The following is a 22,157-nucleotide window of genomic DNA, read 5'->3' as shown; positions in this document are numbered from 1 at the left end:
ATTTTCAGAGATACTGACAATAGGGTAGATAAGGGAATGAGGAAAAAAGGAAAATCAGAGACATTAAAGAGTTCATATTTAATTTTTTGAAATCATCTGGCAGTGAATTCTAGAGAATGATCCAAATTGAGAGGTTAAAAGATATGTATGTGACATGGTTTCTATTACTTTAAATTTGTGCATTTAGATCTTTTCACCCTAGGAGAAAATTACTAAAGTAATGTGCATTCCAGAGACTAACTTCTAAAACTAACTCTTAATTAATATTTAGTGTAGGCAAGTGAATCATATTAGCATATTAGTACAGTAAATATGATTAAAAACTTTAATTCTTTAGCAGAAAAGGCTGTTTTGGATTAATATATGGTATTTAAAGATGATTTAAAAATTTTTAGAAACCAAAGTTTTTGGTGATTAGGGGAGCATAGTATATACCTGTGGGGTGGCTATTACTTTTGAGAGTTTCAGATTAATGAGAGATATTCAGTGTCATAAAGAATAAGTAGACCACAGATCTCTTAATTCTGACTCAAGAACTTTGCCTTATCCTTATTATTATGCCGATCACAAATAGTCTTATGTCCTTTGTAGTATGTTCTTTGTCCTTCAAGCTTTTAACTATTAGGATTCATTTACTTTTTCGCTACCTTGTTTCAGCCTTGCCTTACAAGGCATAGAAACGATTGAGACAAGTTACGAAGTTCAGTGACATTGAAAAGGATATACGAAAAAATCAGGAACAGTGAAAAAAGGGCAGAAAAACATTATAAGTTGTACATAAGAATATAAATATGCATAATATTTAATCCTGCAGTTAAAATTAGTCTGGATTTTAGCTGTGAGACTTCTAGCATCTCTGAATAGAGGAAAACATGATCTATTAAAGATAATCATGATTTTTTAAAAAAGATCACATAGGAGAGGGTTTATTGGAATACTGTGACCTGAAAGAATTATTTCCATGGATTAAGATAAAAGAACAATATAATGGACTGTGTCCTCAACAACCTTCTGTTTATAATATCATCATCTTTTTTTTTTTTTGAAGATTTTATTTATTTATTTGACAAAGAGACCCAAGCGAGAGAGGGAACACAAGCAGGGGGAGTGGGAGAGGGAGAAGCAGGCTTCCCGCTGAGCAGGGAGCCCGATGTGGGACTCGATCCCAGGACCCTGGGATCATGACCTGAGCTGAAGGCAGACGCTTAACGACTGAGCCACCCAGGTGCCCTATAATATCATCTTCTAATATATCAATGTTATAATGCTAAAGTTAAATTTACTATAAATCCACTCTATTCATATTCTTCATTTCACAGCCTGGCTGGAACCATGGGTGATGTTTTGAAAAGTTAGATTTGTGTTTTCCAAAGTATATTCAATGGAACACTCATTTTATAGGATAATAATAGGTGTTCTGTGAATAAAGAGTTCCATGGTCATTGGGAATTGCTAGGATAAACAAAAAACTAAACACAATTTTTTTACAGGTGTATTCTTTAGCACTTTTAGCCTGCATCATTGTTACTATCCAGGAAGAGTTTTAATATAGTATTTACAAACATTTTTTACAAAAAGATTTATTTATTTATTTTAGGAGTGGGGGAGGGGCAGAGGGAGAGAATCTCCAAGCAGACTCCCTACTGAGCACAGAGCCTGATGCAGTGGGGCTTGATCTTAGGACCATGTGACCAGGACCTGAGCCAAAACCAAGAGTCAGTCACTCAACTCACCGAGTCACTCAGGCACCCCTACAAATACTTTTTAACCTCTAAGCTACTTTCACGACATCATCTAGTCAGAATAATGTTTTGAGGGATATTGCTTAGAAAATAATTTTCCAGAAGAATAAAGGGAATACATAGCCTTTAAAAATAAAGAAGTTTCTTAAGACACTGAACAGTGGAGTTTAATTTTGCATTTCTGTGGGGCAGGTGTTCTCTGTTGCTGATGAAAGGCAGGTCCAGATGCTTTGTCAACCAATACCTGACTGTGGGGTTGGCATGCCCTAATAAAAACAATCTACAATATGTACCTGAATTGTAGATGATGGTTCAAACTTTGCTCTGAAGTGAGCCTGTGTAGTTCCTTCAGTCAGGGTCAGATTTTCCTTATTTGGACACAGGACATATGGTTTGGTGTCATTGCAGAGAATAACAATAGTTTTAAAGTGAATAATTCAAAGTAATGATACCAGTCACCTAGTGTGTCCATTAAAAAATAAAATCCAGTAAGGTACTATCAAATGATTCATTTTTAGCAGTATAACTTTCTTATGGACTTCTAAGACTGATTAAAAAAATACATCTTGGGTAAACTAAGTTTGTTACGTAGAAGGTTAGAAATAAGTCAAATATTAGATGACCTCCACTAAAAATGATTGAGTTTTAGAGTAGTTGCCTTTAATCTTTCCGATAGAGAATAGGTAATTTTGGGGCGCCTTGGTGGCTCATTTAAGTTAAATTTATAGTAAATTTAACTTTAGCATTATAACGTTGATATATTAGAAGATGATATTATAGGGCGCCTGGGTGGCTCAGTCGTTAAGTGTCTGCCTTCGGCTCAGGTCATGATCCCAGGGTCCTGGGATTGAGCCCCACATTGGGCTCCCTGCTCAGTGGGAAGCCTGCTTCTCCCTCTCCCACTCCCTCTGCTTGTGTTCCCTCTTTCACTATGTCTCTATCTGTCAAATAAATAACTAAAATCTTCAAAAAAATAAAGAAAATAGATAATTTTGGTTTTTTTCTCCTATTGAAGTTCTGGCAATAAAATTCTAAGGGTGCAGAGGCTGCAGTTTAGATTAAAGAACAGTAGTAAGTCAACTTCCTTTCACAAGCATAGATATTTGCATTCACTTGAATAGAGTATGACAAAATTATTTCTAATACTAGATGTTTTTCTTAAAATTATTTCTAATACTAGATGCTTTTCTTAGTTTGCTGCATTTAAGTGAGTACTTGGAGATAACAAAACCTGATATGTTAGGTTACTGGCTGTATAATTTACTAGACTTTACATAAGACTTTACATAATAAAGTCTTAGCTGTTTTTCAGTTATAATTGAATTTACCATGCATAATCTATGCTGAAATGAAGAGCACTATTAAATGATAATATTGGACTAAATCATCTCCTTAGGTTGGTCATTAAAAATTCTGGAATTCCTATGCTAACATAATAGCCTTCAAGCTTGGATTTTGAGTTCCTCTTTGCTCAAGGGTTTCATAACTGCCTCCTTAACTACTTTGGTTCTTTTAACTATGAAGAACTTAAATTTGTTATTTATAAATAAAATTTGAAATGACTTTGCACGTTCAGCAACTGTCCTAAAACTAATTACAATAACATAACAAAGGGGCTCCTGGATGGCTCAGGCAGTTAAGCATCTGACTCCTGATTTCGGCTCAGGTCATGATCTCAGGGTTGTGCTGCTGGGCATGGAGCCTGCTTAAGATTCTCTCTCCCTCTTTCCCTCCCCCATGTTCTCTCTCTCTCTCAAAAAAAAAAAAAGTAGTAAGATTTCTGGATTCTTCACTTAATATTCTGTAGAACTCTAGAAATGTTTGCTTAGCACATTCTGACATTTTTACTATTAAGTTTTGCAATACATTAACTTGTACAAAGTAAGTATGAAAGAACGATTTACTGGTGCTTGAACAAAAAATGTAGCCTTGGTTTGGCATTCTCAGATGTTGAAAAATAATCATTTTTTTGAAAAGAGAGTGAACATTCATGTGAAGTTCCATTTATCCTGAGACTCTTTGTGCCTACTGTGACTGAGAGATCATTTCCAGCTTAACTAACTTTCTTTGAGGTGTCAAATAAAAATGAAGAAAGAGAAGTCTAGGAAAACCCAGATTTATTTGTTTTTTTTAAGTTAATAGTTTTTAAAAATTAAAAAAGAAAAAACCTATGTATCAAATACTTTCTGAAAGTTATCATCTATTGTGTGGAAAACATTTGGATATGTACAATTTATTGAAGCCCTACTATACCTAGAATTGGAAAGTTATGGAAAGAGACATGAATGATTGGAATCCTAAACAAAAATTAATTTTAATAAAAGAAAAGTTGTTTTGTTGATAAAACTGAAATACTTAAAAGGAATTCTTCTAAAACCATAAAGGAAACAGACCCTTTGCAAGAGGAATATAGAAAAGCAAGCAAAATGGAAGATGAAAAAGGCACTTTTAAATATACATTTTGTGGTTAAGATTTATTTTAAATTTATATCGCACATTCTCTCAAAGACTTTAACCCACAACCAGTAAACCATTTCAAGTATCTCAATAACAAGGAGGATAGTTCATTCTATTACCTACATTCACAGGGAAGAAAATTTGCACCATAGAAAGAGTATCTTTTTGTTACATAGAATAAGCAAGGAAGGACAGAGAGAGCTGACTGACTTGAGTTCTCTCTCTATCTTATTTGTTTAGTTTATTTACTCTGTGGGTTTCCCACATAATTAGATTATAAATAGTTGCATTTTAGTAATGAATTTCAATATCCATATATTTAAAAGGCTAGTCCTTAAGATTTAAAAAAAAAAAGATTTTATTTATTTGTGACAGAGAGAGAGAGCGCGCACGAGAGAGCATAAGCAGGGGTGGAGGATAGCGGCAGAGAAAGTAGGAGAAGCAGACACCCCGCGGAGCAGGGAGCCCAACTCAGGGCTCCATCCCAGGTCCCTGGGATCATAACCTGAGCCGAAGGCAGATGCTTAACTCACTGAACTACCCAGGCACCCTTAGTCCTGAAGATTTAAAGGCAAAACATCTTTGAAGGCCCATGAAATATGTTTTTATTCCTTGGAAATGAACTGAGACCTAAAACTGAAAGAAATGACCCTAATTACACCATTACGTTCAGATTTCATTATAAAGCCAACCTAGATTGCGTCAGAATCTTGGACAAGTCATGGGAACTGTTGCAGAGGAGAATCCCAAACTTTATTTTAAGGGAGGGGAAGAAGTGTTGAGGGGGGAAAGCTTCTATAACGGTGAGAAGGGGGTTGCTTCTGCTGTGATCCCTGGTAACATTTGAACTAAAAGAAACATCTTATCAGATTGGATAGTTTTCATTTGTTTTTCTTTTCAATCTTTTCTTTTTATTTACAGTGGATGGAACTGAGGTTCAACACTCTGGCAAAATGCCCACACTGCAAAAAAATGTAAGTTTCTCTACCATTGGAAATGGTACTGGAGGTACTTGAGAACAATTTAAAGAGCAGAATGCTCACTTTGGTAGATTTTGATTTGAAGACATACTATGGGATGAATATATGTTTAATATGTTTATGTTTTCTAAAACTAAAAAAAAGATATCTTTAAACTGATTAATATATTCCATTTTGAAATGAAAATGATTGGGCTTGATTATCACTCTCCAAAGGGAAATCAATTTCTAAGAAGAAATTACTATTACCAGTAACCTGGTGAGGATTTACAAATGTCCTAAGAGGTTATAATCTATTGCAAATAATCTAAAATTTATATTTAAAAAATGGGCTGTAATCTAGGAGAAAAACCATGTTTGGAGGTTTATAATTAGATAGTTGTTAGCTTTTTTTGTGCCCCGTCTAGTGAGATTATTCTCTGATAGCAAAATTTATATAATTATTTACCTATATTAACTATTCAGTATATTTTTCTCTTTTCTTAAATAGTGTACCTAAGGAAATTAACAAAAGGCAATATAAAAATGGGAAAAAATAGAAGATATTTTGATTAAAGATATTTTGTGGCAGCTCCCCAGATCACCCCAGGATTCTGTGATTTTCTAAGAGGATTAATAGGAATTAGTATATATTTGTACTCATAGCTATGATTTATTATACAAAGCAAAATCAGCAAAAGAAAAAGGCACATGGGACAAAGTCTGGAGGACATCAGGTGCAAGTTTCCAAGAGTCCTCTCCTATAGAGTCACACAGGAAGGGCTTAATTCCTCCAGCAGGGAATTGTTACAACCCAGGTGCATATTATCTCCTGGAGAAGCTCATTAGAGATTGTGGCCAAGGTTATTGTTGGAGCTGGTCACAGAGGCACCTATTGCATAGCACATACCGAATTTCTAAACTCTCAGAAGGAAAGCAGGTATTCAGCATAAATCATATTGTTTGCACAAACAGTATGGGCACAGTGAGCCACTCTTATCAGGTAGGGAATTGTGGGAACGTTTTAGAAATTTTAGGTTCACAGATGCCAGCCAAGGGTCAATCCTGAAAGCAGACCTTTCTACCTATAGCTATCTCAGGGCTGCTATATATTAACTCTTTCTGCACAGTATTTATTTTGATAAACTTTTAATTTAGAGATTGTTCTCCACTTATATGTGTGAATTGTAACTTAAACTAAGGAAATTAAACTGCAGTGTTTTGACAGTTCAACTTTTGAAACCGAAAATATGAGTTCATATTTTAATTGGTGTGATCCCTAGTACGATAAACACCTTATCAATTTGGGGAAATCCTAAGAACGATTTCTAGGAGAAAAGAATTGAAAAGTATCTAAATAGAGTGTATATGTAACAAAATCTCTCCATTTATCTCTGCTATATCTAATTCCAACTGAATCTAGCCCTGTAAGAATAACTTCTTTTATTTTTATTTTTTAAGATTTTATTTATTTATTTGAGAGAGAGAATGAGATAGAGAGAGAGCATGAGAGGGGGGAGGGTCAGAGGGAGAAGCAGACTCCCTGCTGAGCAGGGAGCCTGATGCGTGACTCGATCCCGGGCCTCCAGGATCATGACCTGAGCTGAAGGCAGTCGCTCAACCAACTGAGCCACCCAGGCGCCCCAAGAATAACTTCTTTACAGCATATTTTTGGCTTCAGAGGAACAGACATTTCCTTTTTTAAAAATTTATTTGTGAAATTAATCAACTGATTTCTTAACTTTGTTGGATTCAGTAGAAGTCTATATGGAGAAGCAAAGTGGATAACCCCAAATAATATACAGAAAAATATATACTTGAGAGACACTCCCCCACACAAGTATGTGAATATGTATGTGAATGATAAATATTTCTGTGTGTTATCTATGTTTTCACAAAAATGGAAAAAATTAAATGGCAAATATCTTCACTAAGAACATTAAATTGGATTAAAAATTCTATGGAAGGGGCGCCTGTGTGGCTCAATCCATGAAGCATCCCTTAGTTTCAGCTCAGGTCATGATCTCATGGGTTATGAGATTGAATCCCGTGTGGGGCTCCGCGCTCAGCATGAGTCAGCTTGGGATTCTCTGCCTCTCCCTCTGCCCCATCCTCTGTGTGCATACACATGCTAGCCTAGTGTGCGCGCTCTCTCTCCCTCTCTAGAAAAAATAAAATCTTAAAAAATTTAAAATAAGTAAATAAATAAGAATTCTGTGGAAAATAAGAAGCAGAAACTTCCTGTGATTAGTAGATTGTTTGCTAGGCACAGTGGTGGTTACTTTATATACAGAGATATATTAGCTGTAATCCCTCCAGCAATCCTGGAATGCAGGAATTGTGATCCTCATTTTACAGATGAGGAACTGTTAGAGAGGTTAAGGATTTTGCTTACGTGATTTTGCTTGGGTCATTGTTTTAGAACAGTGGTGATATTTTACTAATAATAAAGAAGCGTTGAATGTCTTGATAGTCTATAATGGGTTAAAATATCACAAGACAGTGTATTAATGTTAAGAAGAATTTATATCAATTACTTAAGGAACAACTTGGATAGAAATGCACATGGAATAAGTCTGCTTAAAATCATTCTTAAAGGAACATTTATGGAATTGGAATCACATGCTAAACATGGGAGGACTCAGGGCATCCGTTACTTATTTGAGTAAAGATACTGTTATCACATGAACACTCATGGCTTGTATCTACATTTGTTTTCCTTTTGAATGTTCTTCTTCATAACAAAATGATGAGTCATCTGTTAAGATAAGATTCTAAGGAATCTTTTTTTTTTAATTTTCTTAATAGATTTATTTATTTATTTGAGAGAGTGAGAGTGAGCGAGCACAGGGGGAGGGGCAGTGGGAGGGGAGGAGAATCCTAAGCAGACTTCACACTGTGCAGGGAGCCTGAAGTGGAGCTTGATCCCATGACCCTGAGATCATGAGCTGAAACCAAGAGTCAGATGCTTAACCCTGTGCCGCTCCAGGAATTTTATTTCTTTAAACACAAGTATAAAATATCCTAAAACTATGTTTAAATTACAGGGGTTACTAAGTCATTACTATGAAACCATCACAAAACACGTGCAGGAAAGCTTCTTCCAGTGGTTCCAGAGACCAAAGGCCATTTTTTCATACCACTCTTTCTCCCTGGGGTGATTGTAGCTGAAGGTGAGGCTGTTTTTCCAGTTAGTTGGGCAGCTTGTGGCCACTGCAGGACAGGAGTGGTAGTCCTAGCATTCAGAAGGGGTACTTGAACTATATTATTATAATAGACCTAAGACTGATAAAGATGGCGGCTTAATCCATGATAATTATTATTGTATCACTGACATACTCCTTTATGGATCATCTCCTGACATTTTAAACAATAGTGGACTCTTACTTTTATTTTGCTGTTTAGTGCTTTCTTTTACAATTATCCATGAATTGAGTAAATAGTCCTATGCTAGGTACTGGGTGCTTGAAATAAAAGATGTAACCTTGCCTTCGGGGAACTTATTCTTGTGGCTATAGGGAAGAGAATAGTCAACTATAATAAAGTTTTAAGTCCTTTGAAAGAGGTACACATTGCATTTTCTGCTTTCAAGAGCCCCTAACCCAGATTGGGGAGGGGAAAGGGAACTTGAGAGAAAGCTTCTGGTTGGGGGGTGGTATATGAAGGAAGTTATTACAGATGAGTAAGAATGTAAAAATGATGTAAAAAAGAGGACGTTCCTTGTAGGAGCTACCTGTGCAGAGGTACAGTGGAGTCAAAATGTAGATGTGGTATTAAGGAAACAGAATAGATAGGATTGAATGTGAAGGTATGAGAGAGATTGGGGGTAGAGGATGACTTTATATCTGAGAGGCTATAGAACTATTCACTAAGATAGCATTTAGAAGAACTATGTCTGGCAGACAGATGCTAAATTCAATTTGGACATATTAGATATAAAGAGACTCCAGGTTTGCTAGATTGGCTGAGTCTTCATCCCTTGAAATTCATATCCATCTACTTTTCCAACCATCAGTCTTGGATCAGTATGGCCACTGCTTCTCCCTTCCTTTACCAAGATAACTGACATCTGAAAAAAAATTCTGTATTGGTTATCTCTTTACAAATATATAGCTTAACACTTCATTGAAACCCTTGCTTGATACTAAATTTGGAGTGTCCCTGATTAACTCCCTCTCCCGTTCTCCCAAGCAGTTATCTCCAGGAACAGTATCTCCCTGTTCCTCTTCAGCTCCCACCCCTACTACACTACTCACTCAGCCTCAGCCGATGAGTTGCCTTCTGTCTCCTGATATGATTGGGAACTCCTTCGTCTTAAATTGCCTGCCTATACACTACCTGTGTCTATGCATACTTCATTTTCTCCCCTCAGAGGGAGGCAGGGCTCTCCCTTTCAGTGCTTATCCCTTCATTTGATCATGGCACCGATTCCTTCTGGAGTGAAATGCAATCAGCCATCATCCCCACTAGGTCACTGAATTTGCTTTAACAAAATTCATACCCCAATTGCAAATTCTAATAGATCTGATCAGTCCTCATCTGGCTTGTTTTCTCTGTAGTAAGTATTTGGTTCTGTTGATCATCCTGTTTTTTTCCTTAAAATTTGTTCTTTTCTTGGTTTCCAGGTACCACTTTCTCCTGCTTTCTTCCCACTCTGAGAATGTTCCTTTGCTATTTCCTTTGTTGACTTCCCTTTCTCTTTCAAGTAGTTAAATATTGCTATTCTCCAGGGTTGCAACTTGACCACACTAGATCTTGGTTTTCTCATGGTTTCCTCTGTCATACATGCCATTAAATCTCAACCAAAATGCTACTAAATCACCCCAAGTCTGTCTTTGGAGCTTCAGATATAAATACTCAATCTGTATTCACTATTTTCCCTATAGTTATTTCAACCTGGAGGCATTTCGAACCCAGATATTCAACTTCCTTCCACTCTGCAAACTAAGTTTCCTTGTGTGTTGATGAATATATTATTCTAATGAATGTTATCCCATCTACCCAGCTGACCAAGCCCGAAATCTGAATGTATTTTTATTTCCCATATCCAAATGGAAACAAGTCCTATCAATTCTCTCTTGACATTTCCATTCTGTTCTCTTATTCTATTCCTACTTTAGTTCATACATTTAGGATCCCTCTCCAGGACTGTTGTAATAGCTTTCTAATTTATCTCTTGGCCTTCAGTCTTGCTTTTCTCTTTTCTATTTATTAGAGTAATGGCCCTGGATACAAATATGATTTTAAACTCTCTGGCTCCAAATCTTTTAGTAGCTCCAAAATTCATGGTCATGATGTACATTTATGCAGGTTGTATACTGCACAATGAGGTGCTATTTTCATTGTTATCCTAGGTTTGTCTATATATGGTGGCATATAAAGTATCCTGAGGAAGGACATATTCTACTTATTGAAATAAATACGCCATATGGAGTATTACAGGCCCATTGCCTAAAATCCAAAATCAAACTCCAAACTTCTTAGCGAGGTATATACAACCCTCCAGACTTAGGTATTTGCCTAATCTCTCTAGTGATATCTTTATTATGTTTTCTTCCACCTTAACACACAACTCACTATGTGCCATTCTCAACAAATTCTACTTACATAAATATACAATACCGTTTCTTGCTTCTGTCCCTAAATCTCATCCTACTGGGCCTGGGATGACTTGGCTTACACAGGAAAACCCCTCCTTAACTTCCCAAATTAGTTCATACAGCCCTTGCTTTTATTACTCTACTATTCACCTACAGAAAACGTCTCTGAAAGAAATGTTATTCTGCTGCTTGTTTCTTGAACAAAATTCTTATGTTTTTCATACCTGAACAATGTCACTGTCATCTGCTAAGATGACTTACTTACTTTCTCATCTATTCACATCTTATCCTGCCCTTAAGCTGCATCTAATAAAACCTTCCCTAGCTACCTCATCTGAAAGTTGTGTTATAAAAACATTGCTTGGCACCATCTTCATTTTTCAGATGTCCTTTATAAGGCCTGTGGTCCATAGGGGAGTATTGTGAAGGGAAAAGTTAATAATTTGAAGAGTGAACAGTTAGATGTTTGAGAAGTCTTGCATGATCTTTTTTCCTCTTGGGAGATTTACTGTCCATATTTTGTATATTAGAGGCTTTTGACTTTTACATCCAGTAATATGAAAGACTAGTTAACTATAACAAATATCCTTTTAAATGCATAGTTCAGTTCATATGAAAGTTAAGATACCCATGGGCCAGAAATGAAGAGGAAAGGACAATTATTGCTGTCATTTCAAATATCCTGAGAGTATTTGCCGATACTGGGGATCCAGGCCCTTGGGTTTCAATGTTCAGATGAAGACTGAGAGGAAGGCCTTGGCCTTGCAGAAGGTGAATAGGACTACCATCCCCTTACCCCCAGAAAAAGTCCTTAAGGCTGTTCTTCATGAAAAGAGTAGGTGGGGAAAAAATCCACCATAAAGGGAATATTATAAAGTAGAGATTTTATAAGAATAGTGAGTTTGAGCCTTATATTTTACCTCATTTATATGGTCTAGGAAAAGCCAGTCTCTGAAATACATTTAAAGTGGTTTAGGGTTTGTATCATTCTAGGGAGCTTGGTAAAGGAAATGAAAATTCTCTGTGGATGAAGCCACCCCTAAACCATTCTTATGGATTTCTTACCTTAAGAACTGCCAAAATAAATTCTCAACAAAAACTACCAACCACTAGAGGAAACAAGGTACTATAAACAGAATCAGCATCAGAAACAAACAGTATAATTAGATTCCCAAGGACTTCAGATATAATTATTAGATACAGAATATGTTATAGCCATGTATAAAATGTTTTTAAAAATAGAAATGAGAAAACAGATAAAACTTTGAGAGATTCTTGACTCTGGGAAACAAACTGAGGGTTGTGGAAGGGGAGGTCAGTGGGGCGATGGGGCAAATGGGTGAGGGGCATTAAAGAGGGATTGTGATGTGTGATGAGCACTGGGTGTTATACACAACTGATGAATTACTGAACACTACATCTGAAACTAATGATGTACTATATGTTGGCTAATTGAATTTAAATAAAAAAAAAATGACCAAGCACACACAAGAAACTGTACACAAATTTTCATAGCAACCTTATTCTTAATAGACCCAAACCGGAAACAACCCAGATGTCCTTCCATGGGTGAATGGTTAAACAAACTGTGGTACTTCCATACCTTGAAATACTACTCAGCAATGAAAGGAATGAGATATTGACATCTGCAACAGCTTGGATGAATGTATGCTGAGTGAAAAAAAAAAACAGCCCCATGAGGTTGCCTACAGTAGGATTCCATTTATGTAACATTTTGAAATGGTGAAATTTTAGAAATGGAGAACAGATTAGTGACAAGGTGGTGGGTGCAGAGGGTAGGCAGGTGGGAGGGACGTAGGTGTGATTACAAAGGATCCTTGTAGTGTTGGAACTGTTCTGTATCTTGACTGTGGCGATAGATACTTAAACCTACATATGTGATAAGATTGTGTAGAATTGAATACACACATACACAAATGAGTATAAGTAAAGCAGGAAATCTGACTATCAGTGGATTGTATCTGCCAATATCCTGGTTATAATACTATAACTGGTAGTTTGCCAGATGTTGTTACCATTGGAGAAATTGCATAAGAAAATTTTGAGATCTCTGTATTATTTCTTAAACTGCTTATGAATCTACAGTTGTCTCAAAATAAAACATTTACTTAACTAAAACAACAACCAGGTAGATTTTAAAAGAAACAATAAAACTTACAAAAATTACAGTGCAATGGACAGGTAAAGCAGCAGATGAAGCTGAAAACTGAAGTTGTGGATTAGAAGAGAGAGGTAAGTAAATTACCCAGAATCCATCAGGGACACACAGGTGAGAGTAATCTTAAGACAAATATATATGAGAGCATCTGAAATATATCTGATCTAGAAGGCAAAAACAAAGAATGAGAGGGGGCATTTTGAAGAGCTAATCTCTAAGGATTTTCAGATCTATGAAAGATATGAACCCTTAGATTTGAAAAGAACAGTGAAATCCATCCAAAATAAGCAAATGCATTATAGTGAAATTGCAGAAAACTTAAGATAAAGAGAAGATACTAAAAGCAGAGAGAGAAAAGACAAATTTTTTTCTAAAGATTTTTTTTTTTTTTTAAGTAATTTGCAGACTCAGTGTGGGACTCAAATTCAAGACCCAGAGATCAAGAGTTGCATGCTCCACCTACTGAGCCAGCCAGGCTCCCCAAGACAGATTTTGACTGTAAAAAAAGATAACAGTTCTGTCAACAAACATCTCAACAGCAACAATGGAACCCCAAAAATAAATTTTAAAAGTACTTAAAGGTATTAAGAGAAATTAACTGTCAAACTGGTATTATAGACCAATCTAAGCCATAGTAGAATAATGAAGGCAAAATAAAGGTATTTTCAAATGCAGACCAATGAACACAAACAACAACAAATCCAGAACATTTACCATCTTGATACCCTCACCAAAGAAACTACTAAAAGATAAACTTAGGGAAAATAGAAAAATATCCCAGAAGAAATTTCTACAAGGCAACAATAAAAGGTAAACTTGTAACTTGTAAACAGTCATCAGGAACATTGTATAAAATAGCAAAAACAACAGTAATGATAATATTAATGCTAATGAATTTGGAGAAATAAAAATACAACAATTGAAATATTGGAGAACAAGAACATATAAGATGGGGGCAGAATATTTGAAGTTAAAGCTTTCTAAGATTCCTGTTTTTGTTAGGAGGAAGATTTATTAAATGATTTTAATTTTTAAATGTTATGTATGTTAAATTTTACACATGACTGCTAAAATAGTAAAAATAAATTGTAAAACTTTCTAAATAGTAGGTGGAAAATGAAATAAAAGAATCATAGTCAACCCACAAGAAGTCTAGAAAAAAGGGTGGAAAATCATAGAAAATACAGAAACCATGGAAAGCCAAAATAAGAGAGCAGAAATAATCCATATATATATCAGCTGTCAGAATATATGTAATTAGACAGAATCTGTCAGCAAGGCTTGACAGAAATTATCAAACTAGACTGAAGTCCGTTTTGTGCAGTTTGAAGAAGAAACTCATGAAATACGAGAGCATAGGATGCAAGTAAAAAAGGGAAAAAGGATCAAATCACAAAACCTTCACCAAAGGAAAGATATACCATGCAAACTCTAACCAACATAAAAATAATTGTATTAGTTAAAAGAGCAGATTGCCCTCTTCTTCCTTGTACCAGAAGAACTTTCAGAGTCTGGCCACCCAGCTAACCACATTTTCTAGCCTCTCTTGAAGAAGGTTGTAGTCATGTGTTTAAGATAAGGCAAAACTTTTCTTAATTCTCTTTCCCCTCTTCCATTTGGGCTGGAAAAAGCATCTGCAGCAGGAGACTTGTCACCCGTGCTGTCTGACAATAGCAGTTAATCACAAAACAGAGGGGTCTAGCAACCCTAAACTGTACATTTACCTTTGAATTCTTATATGCAAGAGAAATAAACTTTTTAAAACATTTTATTTATTTATTTGACAGAGAGAGAGAGCACAAGCACGGGGAACAGCAGACAGAGGCAGAGGGAGAAGCAGGCTTCCTGCGAAGCAGGAGCCCGAAGCGGGGCTCGATGCCAGGACCCTGGGATCATGACCTGAGCTGCAGGCAGATGCTTAACTGACTGAGCCAGCCACCCAGGCGCCCTATGAAATAAACTTTTTAAGCTACTGTATTCTGGATGTCTCTATTATAGCATTTTAGCAGGTACCTTAAGTATCTCATATGCTTTAGGGTAAAAAGAGTTATTATTATGGTCACTTCATCAAAAGCATAAATTCTGGGGGCACCTCGCTGGCTCAGTTGGTAGAACATGTGACCTCAGGGTCATGAGTTCAGGGCCTACACTGGGCATGGAGCTTACTTTAAAATAAATAAATAAATAAATTAATTAATTAAAAGAAAAAACAAAAAACCCCACATAAATTCTGGATTTGTGTGCACCACATAATATGACTTCAAAATAAGTAAAATAAAAATTGATTATTATAAGGACTGTGCTCTTGTAGATCAAGACATAAGTATGAAAATTAAATTCTAATACTTTTAGAAGATTTTAAAAATATTTTTAAGACAGGTAGGAAAGAATTTCCTACACAAGGCAGAAGAAAGCACAAACCTGAAAGGAAAATATTGATAATTTTTACTATATTAGAATTACCTTACATTACATTGATTTCATGAATAAAAACTCGTTATCAGAAGATATTATTTAAAAGTGAATTTTGAAAACCACAGGCTAGAATCCTCAGCAACAGTAGCATCTTTGTGCCAAATCAGAGCTGAGCTGATTTCACCCCACTAAATGTTTGCAAGATCCCTAGTGGGTGTAGTTTAAAAATTTTTAATAACCAAGAATTTGCTCAGTTATTGGCACACTGTGAACCATGGTTTTGAGACAATCTATGAACTCACTAAAATGTGTATCGTATGCTTGAGCTTTGTAAAGGGTCAGGCGCAGAATACCTCTATCACGATGTTACTAGCACCCTCTGCTGGACTGAGTTCCACCTGCATGTCCCCAGCCAGTGGCTGGATAAAGTTCTTACTCAGATGGGTTCACCTCACGATCCTATTTTTTTTATTTTATTTAATTTTTAACAGCGAGAGAGGGAACACAAGCAGGGAGCGTGGGAGAGGGAGAAGCAGGCTTCCCGCTGAGCAGGGAGCCCGATGCAGGACTCCATCCCAGCACTCTGGGATCATGACCTGAGCCGAAGGGAGACGCTTTAACGACTGAGCCACCCAGGCGCCCCACAATCCTATTAAACTGCCTCAGGCTTCTGCCTCTTGAAAACTATTGAGCCTTGCATGTTACTTGAAGGATGGATGAGTCAGACATGATTGAGAACTGACAAAAGAGCCTTGATAATACTTCACCTTTGTGACCAACTCTTAAGATCCAAAAATTAAAAAACAACAACAACAAACCCTTGGTAACATTGTCAATATCAAGAACCTGTTTACATTGTTACATTCTATTGTAAAATCAGCTAAACTGCATACTTTCAGCAGGACTTTTGGTGTATAGTTAAAGAAGGGATGGCCAAGCTAGGGACAAATTATCTATTTGAAAAATGGTCCTAAGAGATTCTTTCATGTTTGGCATTTTAAGGTCATCGTTTGGCAGAAGTTTAGCATTAATAGTCTTTCTAAAATGTACTTTTATCAGGTTTAGAACCTATGTTGAGTCTTCTTTTCATGGGTTTTCATAATATTTTAGAACTATTTCTTTAGTAATGGTTTTTGTTTGCTTTTTAAGTAAAGGTTAATCTTGATAAAAAAGCAAACCCACAGACTAAAAGAAGATATAAACAGAATAGATAGCTTCCTCAAATAGTATGCAGATTGTGTAAATATCATCTGTGAGTCAGTAAGCTAAAGACAGCCCAAAACAAAGGAGTAATAGTATGAACAAACAATTAATAGAGAAAAGAAAACCAGTAGGCAACTAGCATTGGAAAAGATGCTCAATCTTGCTAGAAATCATGTTAAAACCACAGCGAGGGACACCTGGGTGGCTCAGTCCATTAAGCATCTGCCTTTGGCTCAGGTCATGATACTAGAGTTCTGGAATCGAGTCTGTCTCTGACTGCCGCTCCCCCTGCTTCTGCGCTCTCTCTGACAAATAAATAAATAAATCTTAAAAAAAAAAAAAAAACGGGCGCCTGGGTGGCTCAGTTGGTTAAGCAACTGCCTTCAGCTCAGGTGGTGATCTCGGGATCCTGGGATCGAGCCCCGCATCGGGCTCCCTGCTCCGCGGGAAGCCTGCTTCTCCCTCTGACCCTCCCCCTGCTTGTGTTCCCTCTCTCGCTGTCTCTCTCTGTCAATTAAATAAATAAATAAAATCTTAAAAAAATAAAATAAAAAAAAAACAACTGCAGCAAAATACCATTCACACCCATGAAATTGTCAAGCATGAAAACAATACCAAGTGTTGAAGTGTTGATGTGGGTGGAACACTGGAAGCTCTCATATAAAGATGGTGAGGATATAAATTTAGCATTTATTAAAGTTGAAGATATGTCTACAGTACAACCCAGCTATTCTGTTCCTAGTAATATATTTGAGAAATTCCTGCATATGTACATAGGAAACATAAAGGAGTGTTCAAAGCAGCTTTGTTATAATAGCCAAAACTTAAGGAAAAAAAAACCCTTGACTGCCCATTAACAGGGAGAATGAGTAAACTGGTACTTTCATATAACAGAAGATAGTTTGAAAATGAGTGAATTAGATCTCCACATAGGAGTGTGGAAGAGTCTCATGTAGAGTATTAAGCAAACACAAAAGGGCAAGTCACAGGCATAGTTGAGCACATACACATACAGAGGTTTAGCACATGCAAAACAGTACTACATATTGCATGCAGATACCACGAGATTTCTTAATCTAGGGAGTAGGTGCTTGTTGCTCATTACTTTATCCCTGTGATAATACGGCAGTTGAGTTGTAGAGTAACAGTAGGTTATTTCTTTTCTGGGAAGACTTCCCAGAGGTAGTGATTGTGTAAGCTGGATGATGAAAAATGAGCCTGGGTTTTCTAAGGAGAATTCATGCATTGAAATTAATGTACTAAAGTGGATTCTTTGGTTCACAGAAAAGCTGCTCCAATAGTCACTTAGGACCTTTTGACTTATTTAATACGTAATTCTAATAAACTGAGTTGGCTTGGAATCCATGGCAGATCAGACTGCCGAGGCATATACACAGGTAAATGAGAAACGACAGCCAGCTATGAGGTGTAAAGGCAGGGAAAACCACCAAATGCCGGCAGAAGAATTAAAACTAAAAATAGTTTATGACTAACTATAAAGGCAATGAATCTCCTATGTCCTGGTAACTCCAGATAGCAAGCTGCACACTACATTGATGATGACTCCAGGTTACCCAGATGTTTATGTCTCAGTTCAAGAATTCAGGAGTATTTAGGATATATATTTGAAACATTATTCATCAATTTTTAAAAAGATTTGGAGCTTAAAGGAAACCATTTTTTCTGTTATGCAAAATTAACCTCTATGGAATAGCCCATTTCTAAAGTATGCCTAGTAAGTAATGCATTTCTATATTCCACTTATTCATAGCATACATTCCTTGAGCAACTACTGTGTGCCAGCCGTGATGTTGACACTGGCCATACAAAAGCAAATCAGATACTTCATTATCTTGTCTGCTAATACAGTGCCTCCTGTATGATGTGTTTATGTATTTCTGCTTTAGGAAAAGAAGGAAGTGCGAATTTGGCTGTGTGATCTCTGCTATATTTGTACCATTTTGAAAATTACAAAAATTAAAAGTGTAAATAACTAAAAACTATTGGATTTAAAACTTCAGTTGAGAAGTGGGGTAACTATATGCTTTTATGAATTTCGCATAGGCTTCTTGCAATTTGTATTAAAAGATTTTGAAATCTCTTTAATTATGTAATCCTAATTCTAAAAATTTATCTTGAGGAAACAAAGAAAACTAAGCAGAATGCTTTTAAATGATGTTTATCTGGCATTATTTGTAGTAATGAAAACTCTGAGCATCCAGTTAGTAGGGAATTGGTTAAATTATGTTATATTCATCCATCAGAATTCTAATTAGAGAATATTTAATGACCATAAAAATGCTTATACTATGTTGGCAAATTACCAAAAAAAAACCCCAAAACAAAACAAACCGGCTGAAGGCAGAGATGCCAAAACACTAAGCGACTATTTATGGTAGTGGAATTATAGGTAATTTTCTTTTTCCTTTTTGTTCCTTACTCTATTTTCCAAATTTTCTACAGTAAACATATACTAACTGTTATAACTGTAAAAAATCAAGTGCTATTTATAAGATAGCACATATTTTCCATCCTAGAATACATTTTTTGAAATGTATTTTTATCTTGGAAGATCATTATTGACCACAGTGGTTCTTTTGTGGATACTGTCAATAATCAAGGCTTGAACTTTGGTTCGAGGCACTATAATATAATTTACCATTTATGATTATATTAACTCATTAAAAATGGCATTTTTAGGCATGTTCTTGTCTCTCAAATTAAAGAAAGAAACGGAAGCACATATGTCACTAGAGCCATAGAGGAGTATTCACAAAGATGAAAGGGAGAAACTGCATGTAAATAATGCTCTCTTTTGCTCATGACTTTGCAGTTCCTCAGTGGGTAGTGCACTTCCACGAAGACGCTGCTGTGCATATATTACCATTGGAATGATATGTATTTTCATTGGAGTTGGATTAACTGTGAGTATTACTCTACTCACTGTTAGAATTCTTTCTCCTCAACTTTTATCAGTAGTAAATGATGAGGCCTGGGACAACCTTCAGTGAACCCCAGAGAGCCTGCCTCCCTGTCATCCCAGTCCCAGAAGCTTCTGAAGGACTGTGGGCAATCTGAAGCCCAATCCACGGACCTGTTTTTAATGGAGCTTGACCATCCCGTGAAATGGTGTTTTGGGACTCCTCTAAAGGTCCTTGACATTGGGGGCTTTACCACCCATTTAACAAAGGCCCATTGTTTTTATTTAGTGCCATACCAAAGCAAAAGCAATAGTCAGTCAGCTATGGAGGTCTGAAAAACCGTTCTCTTTATTCAAATTAAGCACAGATTTATTACCATTATGGGGATGGCTTATTTTTAGAGGAGACCGAAGCTAAGTAGTTGGCACTGAGAAGGAGTTACTGATCTTTTTTGCTACCATTGACTTCCCATTCTCCTTTGTCCTACCTGGTTCCATATTATTAGAAACACCCATCTTGTATCATACAACACTAAGGAGTTTAGATTACAGATTTAATTACTTATAGAAATAACATGTTCAAATGGGCTTTTTTATTTCATAAAATTTATAGTTAATATAACTAGCAGTATTGTCCTAAATTTTACTCTGCCAGTGATAGTCAACAAATTCATCAACTCATATTTCATAGGAATATTGTGGCCTCAGGGATATATTTTATAAAAATCATATGTAAGCCAACACAAGCTATGTAAGCAAATATTTGCTTGAAGTTTGTAATCTTTGTTATTATATTGCTTTTTATTTTAGGTTGGCACCCAAGATTTTGCAAGGCGATTTCATGCAACCTATGTTTCTTGGGCAATTGCTTATCTCTTAGGTTTGATCTGCCTTATCCGAGCTTGTTATTGGGGAGCCATAAGAGTGAGTTACCCAGAACACAGTTTTGCGTAAGCTTGCTTATAATTCAGTGATGCAGGTGAGAGTATCTAGCAGTTCTTGATAAGCTACTCTGGACATCTTTGAATCATTCATCCTAATGGATTCCATTCTGGTTTCTGTATAAAGTTTCAAGACTTTGGGAGTATTTTATGAACAAATGCTCATTGTACTACATTATATGCAAATAGTTTGTTTTGCTGCTAGGTTTTCAAGCTCTGAATAATAAAACTGTGTCTTCATGTTCTTTTACATCTCTTAAAGATATTTTTGGATTTGTCACCAAACATTACATATAACATCACCCTTCCATTATTTTTAAGTCAGTTATTCCATTATTTGCTGATCTGTGAGTATTCCCAAGGAGTGTTTATAAATGTTTCTACAATAGCTTCACATTTGTACTCACATTTTAATTAAACAGTATCAGAATTGCTTGCTTTAAAATCTAAGCAATATGCATTTTGCTTGAACTGCTTACTGTAACTTTAACCTAAGATCATAGTGACCTTATTCAGGAAAAAAAAATTGAGTGTACCTTTCAAAGACTTGACATTCTTGACAGATAAAAACCATTTCTAGATACTGTATGCTTGTTTTTTGTTGTTTGTAGAAAGATACAATATTTTGGTAGTAATTTAAAATACAAGAATGAAATATTTATTTGTCCACAGTTGGAGATAATGTTGGATAAATGTTTTTTCTCAAAGATCACAGGACTTTTGTCTTTCATTTTTGTCTGCTTTTTTATTTACTAATTATAAAAGTTCTGGTCTAGATTTATGAAATTTAATGTTAATCAGCTGTATGTTTTCCTTTATAGATCTTGGAGGAAGTATTTCACATAACATGTTTTATAATACTTAACCATTTAAACAAAGATATATTTACACTGGGTTGCCCCCCTTTGCATTAGATCATGGTAAATTTTTCTTATTGGGCCAATTATGGACTACTTATATGAGAAGAGAGCCTATGACATTTTACACTAGCTAAAATGTTGAGATTAGAGGTATTTACTCTTACCATTCTTCTCAAATATAGCTGGTCTGATAGTTACCCAATTTATTCAAGAAAGTAGATCAAAGACAAAAAGCAACATAGTTTTCTAAGAATTCAGTAGGATTTAAGGAATCAGCTCTTGCACTGCCCATCTTTGCAGTTTTGAAAAAGAAATTGCTTAATTGAGAAATAGTGTTCTAAAGCCTTTAATGTAGTAGATTTAAGATAAAGAGATAATATGACTAAATTAATTGGCTATTCCAGAGATAAGAGTAATAATTTAAATTATTTATGTTCCTGACTAGTATAAAAATGTACTCATCAGAGAATTTGGAGCAAAATACTTGTAAACTTCAAAGAGTAAATGATAAATGTCTAAATGCAGTAGCTCAGGATTATATGTACCTTTGAAAATACACTAATAAAGATTATTGTTCAAAACTACCTTGTTATGTTCCATTTTTTAAAAATAAGATGGTGTTTCCAAAATTGCCTTGAGTTATTACTCTAAAGGAGTTTTCGTGTTTAAGAACATATATAATGTTTCTTTATATAATATTCACTTATGTTTTTTCTAATATTTTCGTGGTTTCATTTTAAAAGTACAGATTTTAAATCTATTTGTAATACTTTTGATGTAAGGTATGAAATAAGAATCTAATTTATTTCTTAATGGTTAGCTATTTGTAACAGCATTATATATTGAATAATCCATTCTTTTCCCACTAATTTGAAATCCCAC

The 22,157-nt window shown here is 35.6% G+C and overlaps 1 protein-coding gene across 2 annotated transcripts in view; it reads left to right on the top strand.

The window, feature by feature from the left end:
* Positions 1 to 20,665, top strand: part of PIP4P2 (phosphatidylinositol-4,5-bisphosphate 4-phosphatase 2) — a 54,434-nt gene extending 33,769 nt beyond the window's left edge. Inside the window, exons 5-7 of one of the 2 annotated variants that reach the window (XM_025870814.2) lie at positions 5,121 to 5,173; positions 19,388 to 19,478; positions 20,285 to 20,665. In XM_025870814.2, coding sequence (XP_025726599.1) covers positions 5,121 to 5,173; positions 19,388 to 19,478; positions 20,285 to 20,428 — 288 coding nt within the window. In that variant the 3' untranslated portion in view covers positions 20,429 to 20,665. Of the gene's footprint in view, positions 1 to 5,120; positions 5,174 to 13,331; positions 13,518 to 19,387; positions 19,479 to 20,284 lie in introns of those variants that run through there. The other variant, XM_025870815.2, reaches the window with a different exon arrangement.
* Positions 20,666 to 22,157: the final 1,492 nt, after the last annotated feature.

This window comes from Callorhinus ursinus, unplaced genomic scaffold (genome assembly GCF_003265705.2).
Source record: "Callorhinus ursinus isolate GAN/ISIS: 27379988/994484 unplaced genomic scaffold, GSC_fseal_2.0 scaffold5, whole genome shotgun sequence".
NCBI classification, from domain to species: domain Eukaryota; kingdom Metazoa; phylum Chordata; class Mammalia; order Carnivora; family Otariidae; genus Callorhinus; species Callorhinus ursinus.
This window is presented reverse-complemented; position numbering and strand designations above follow the sequence as displayed.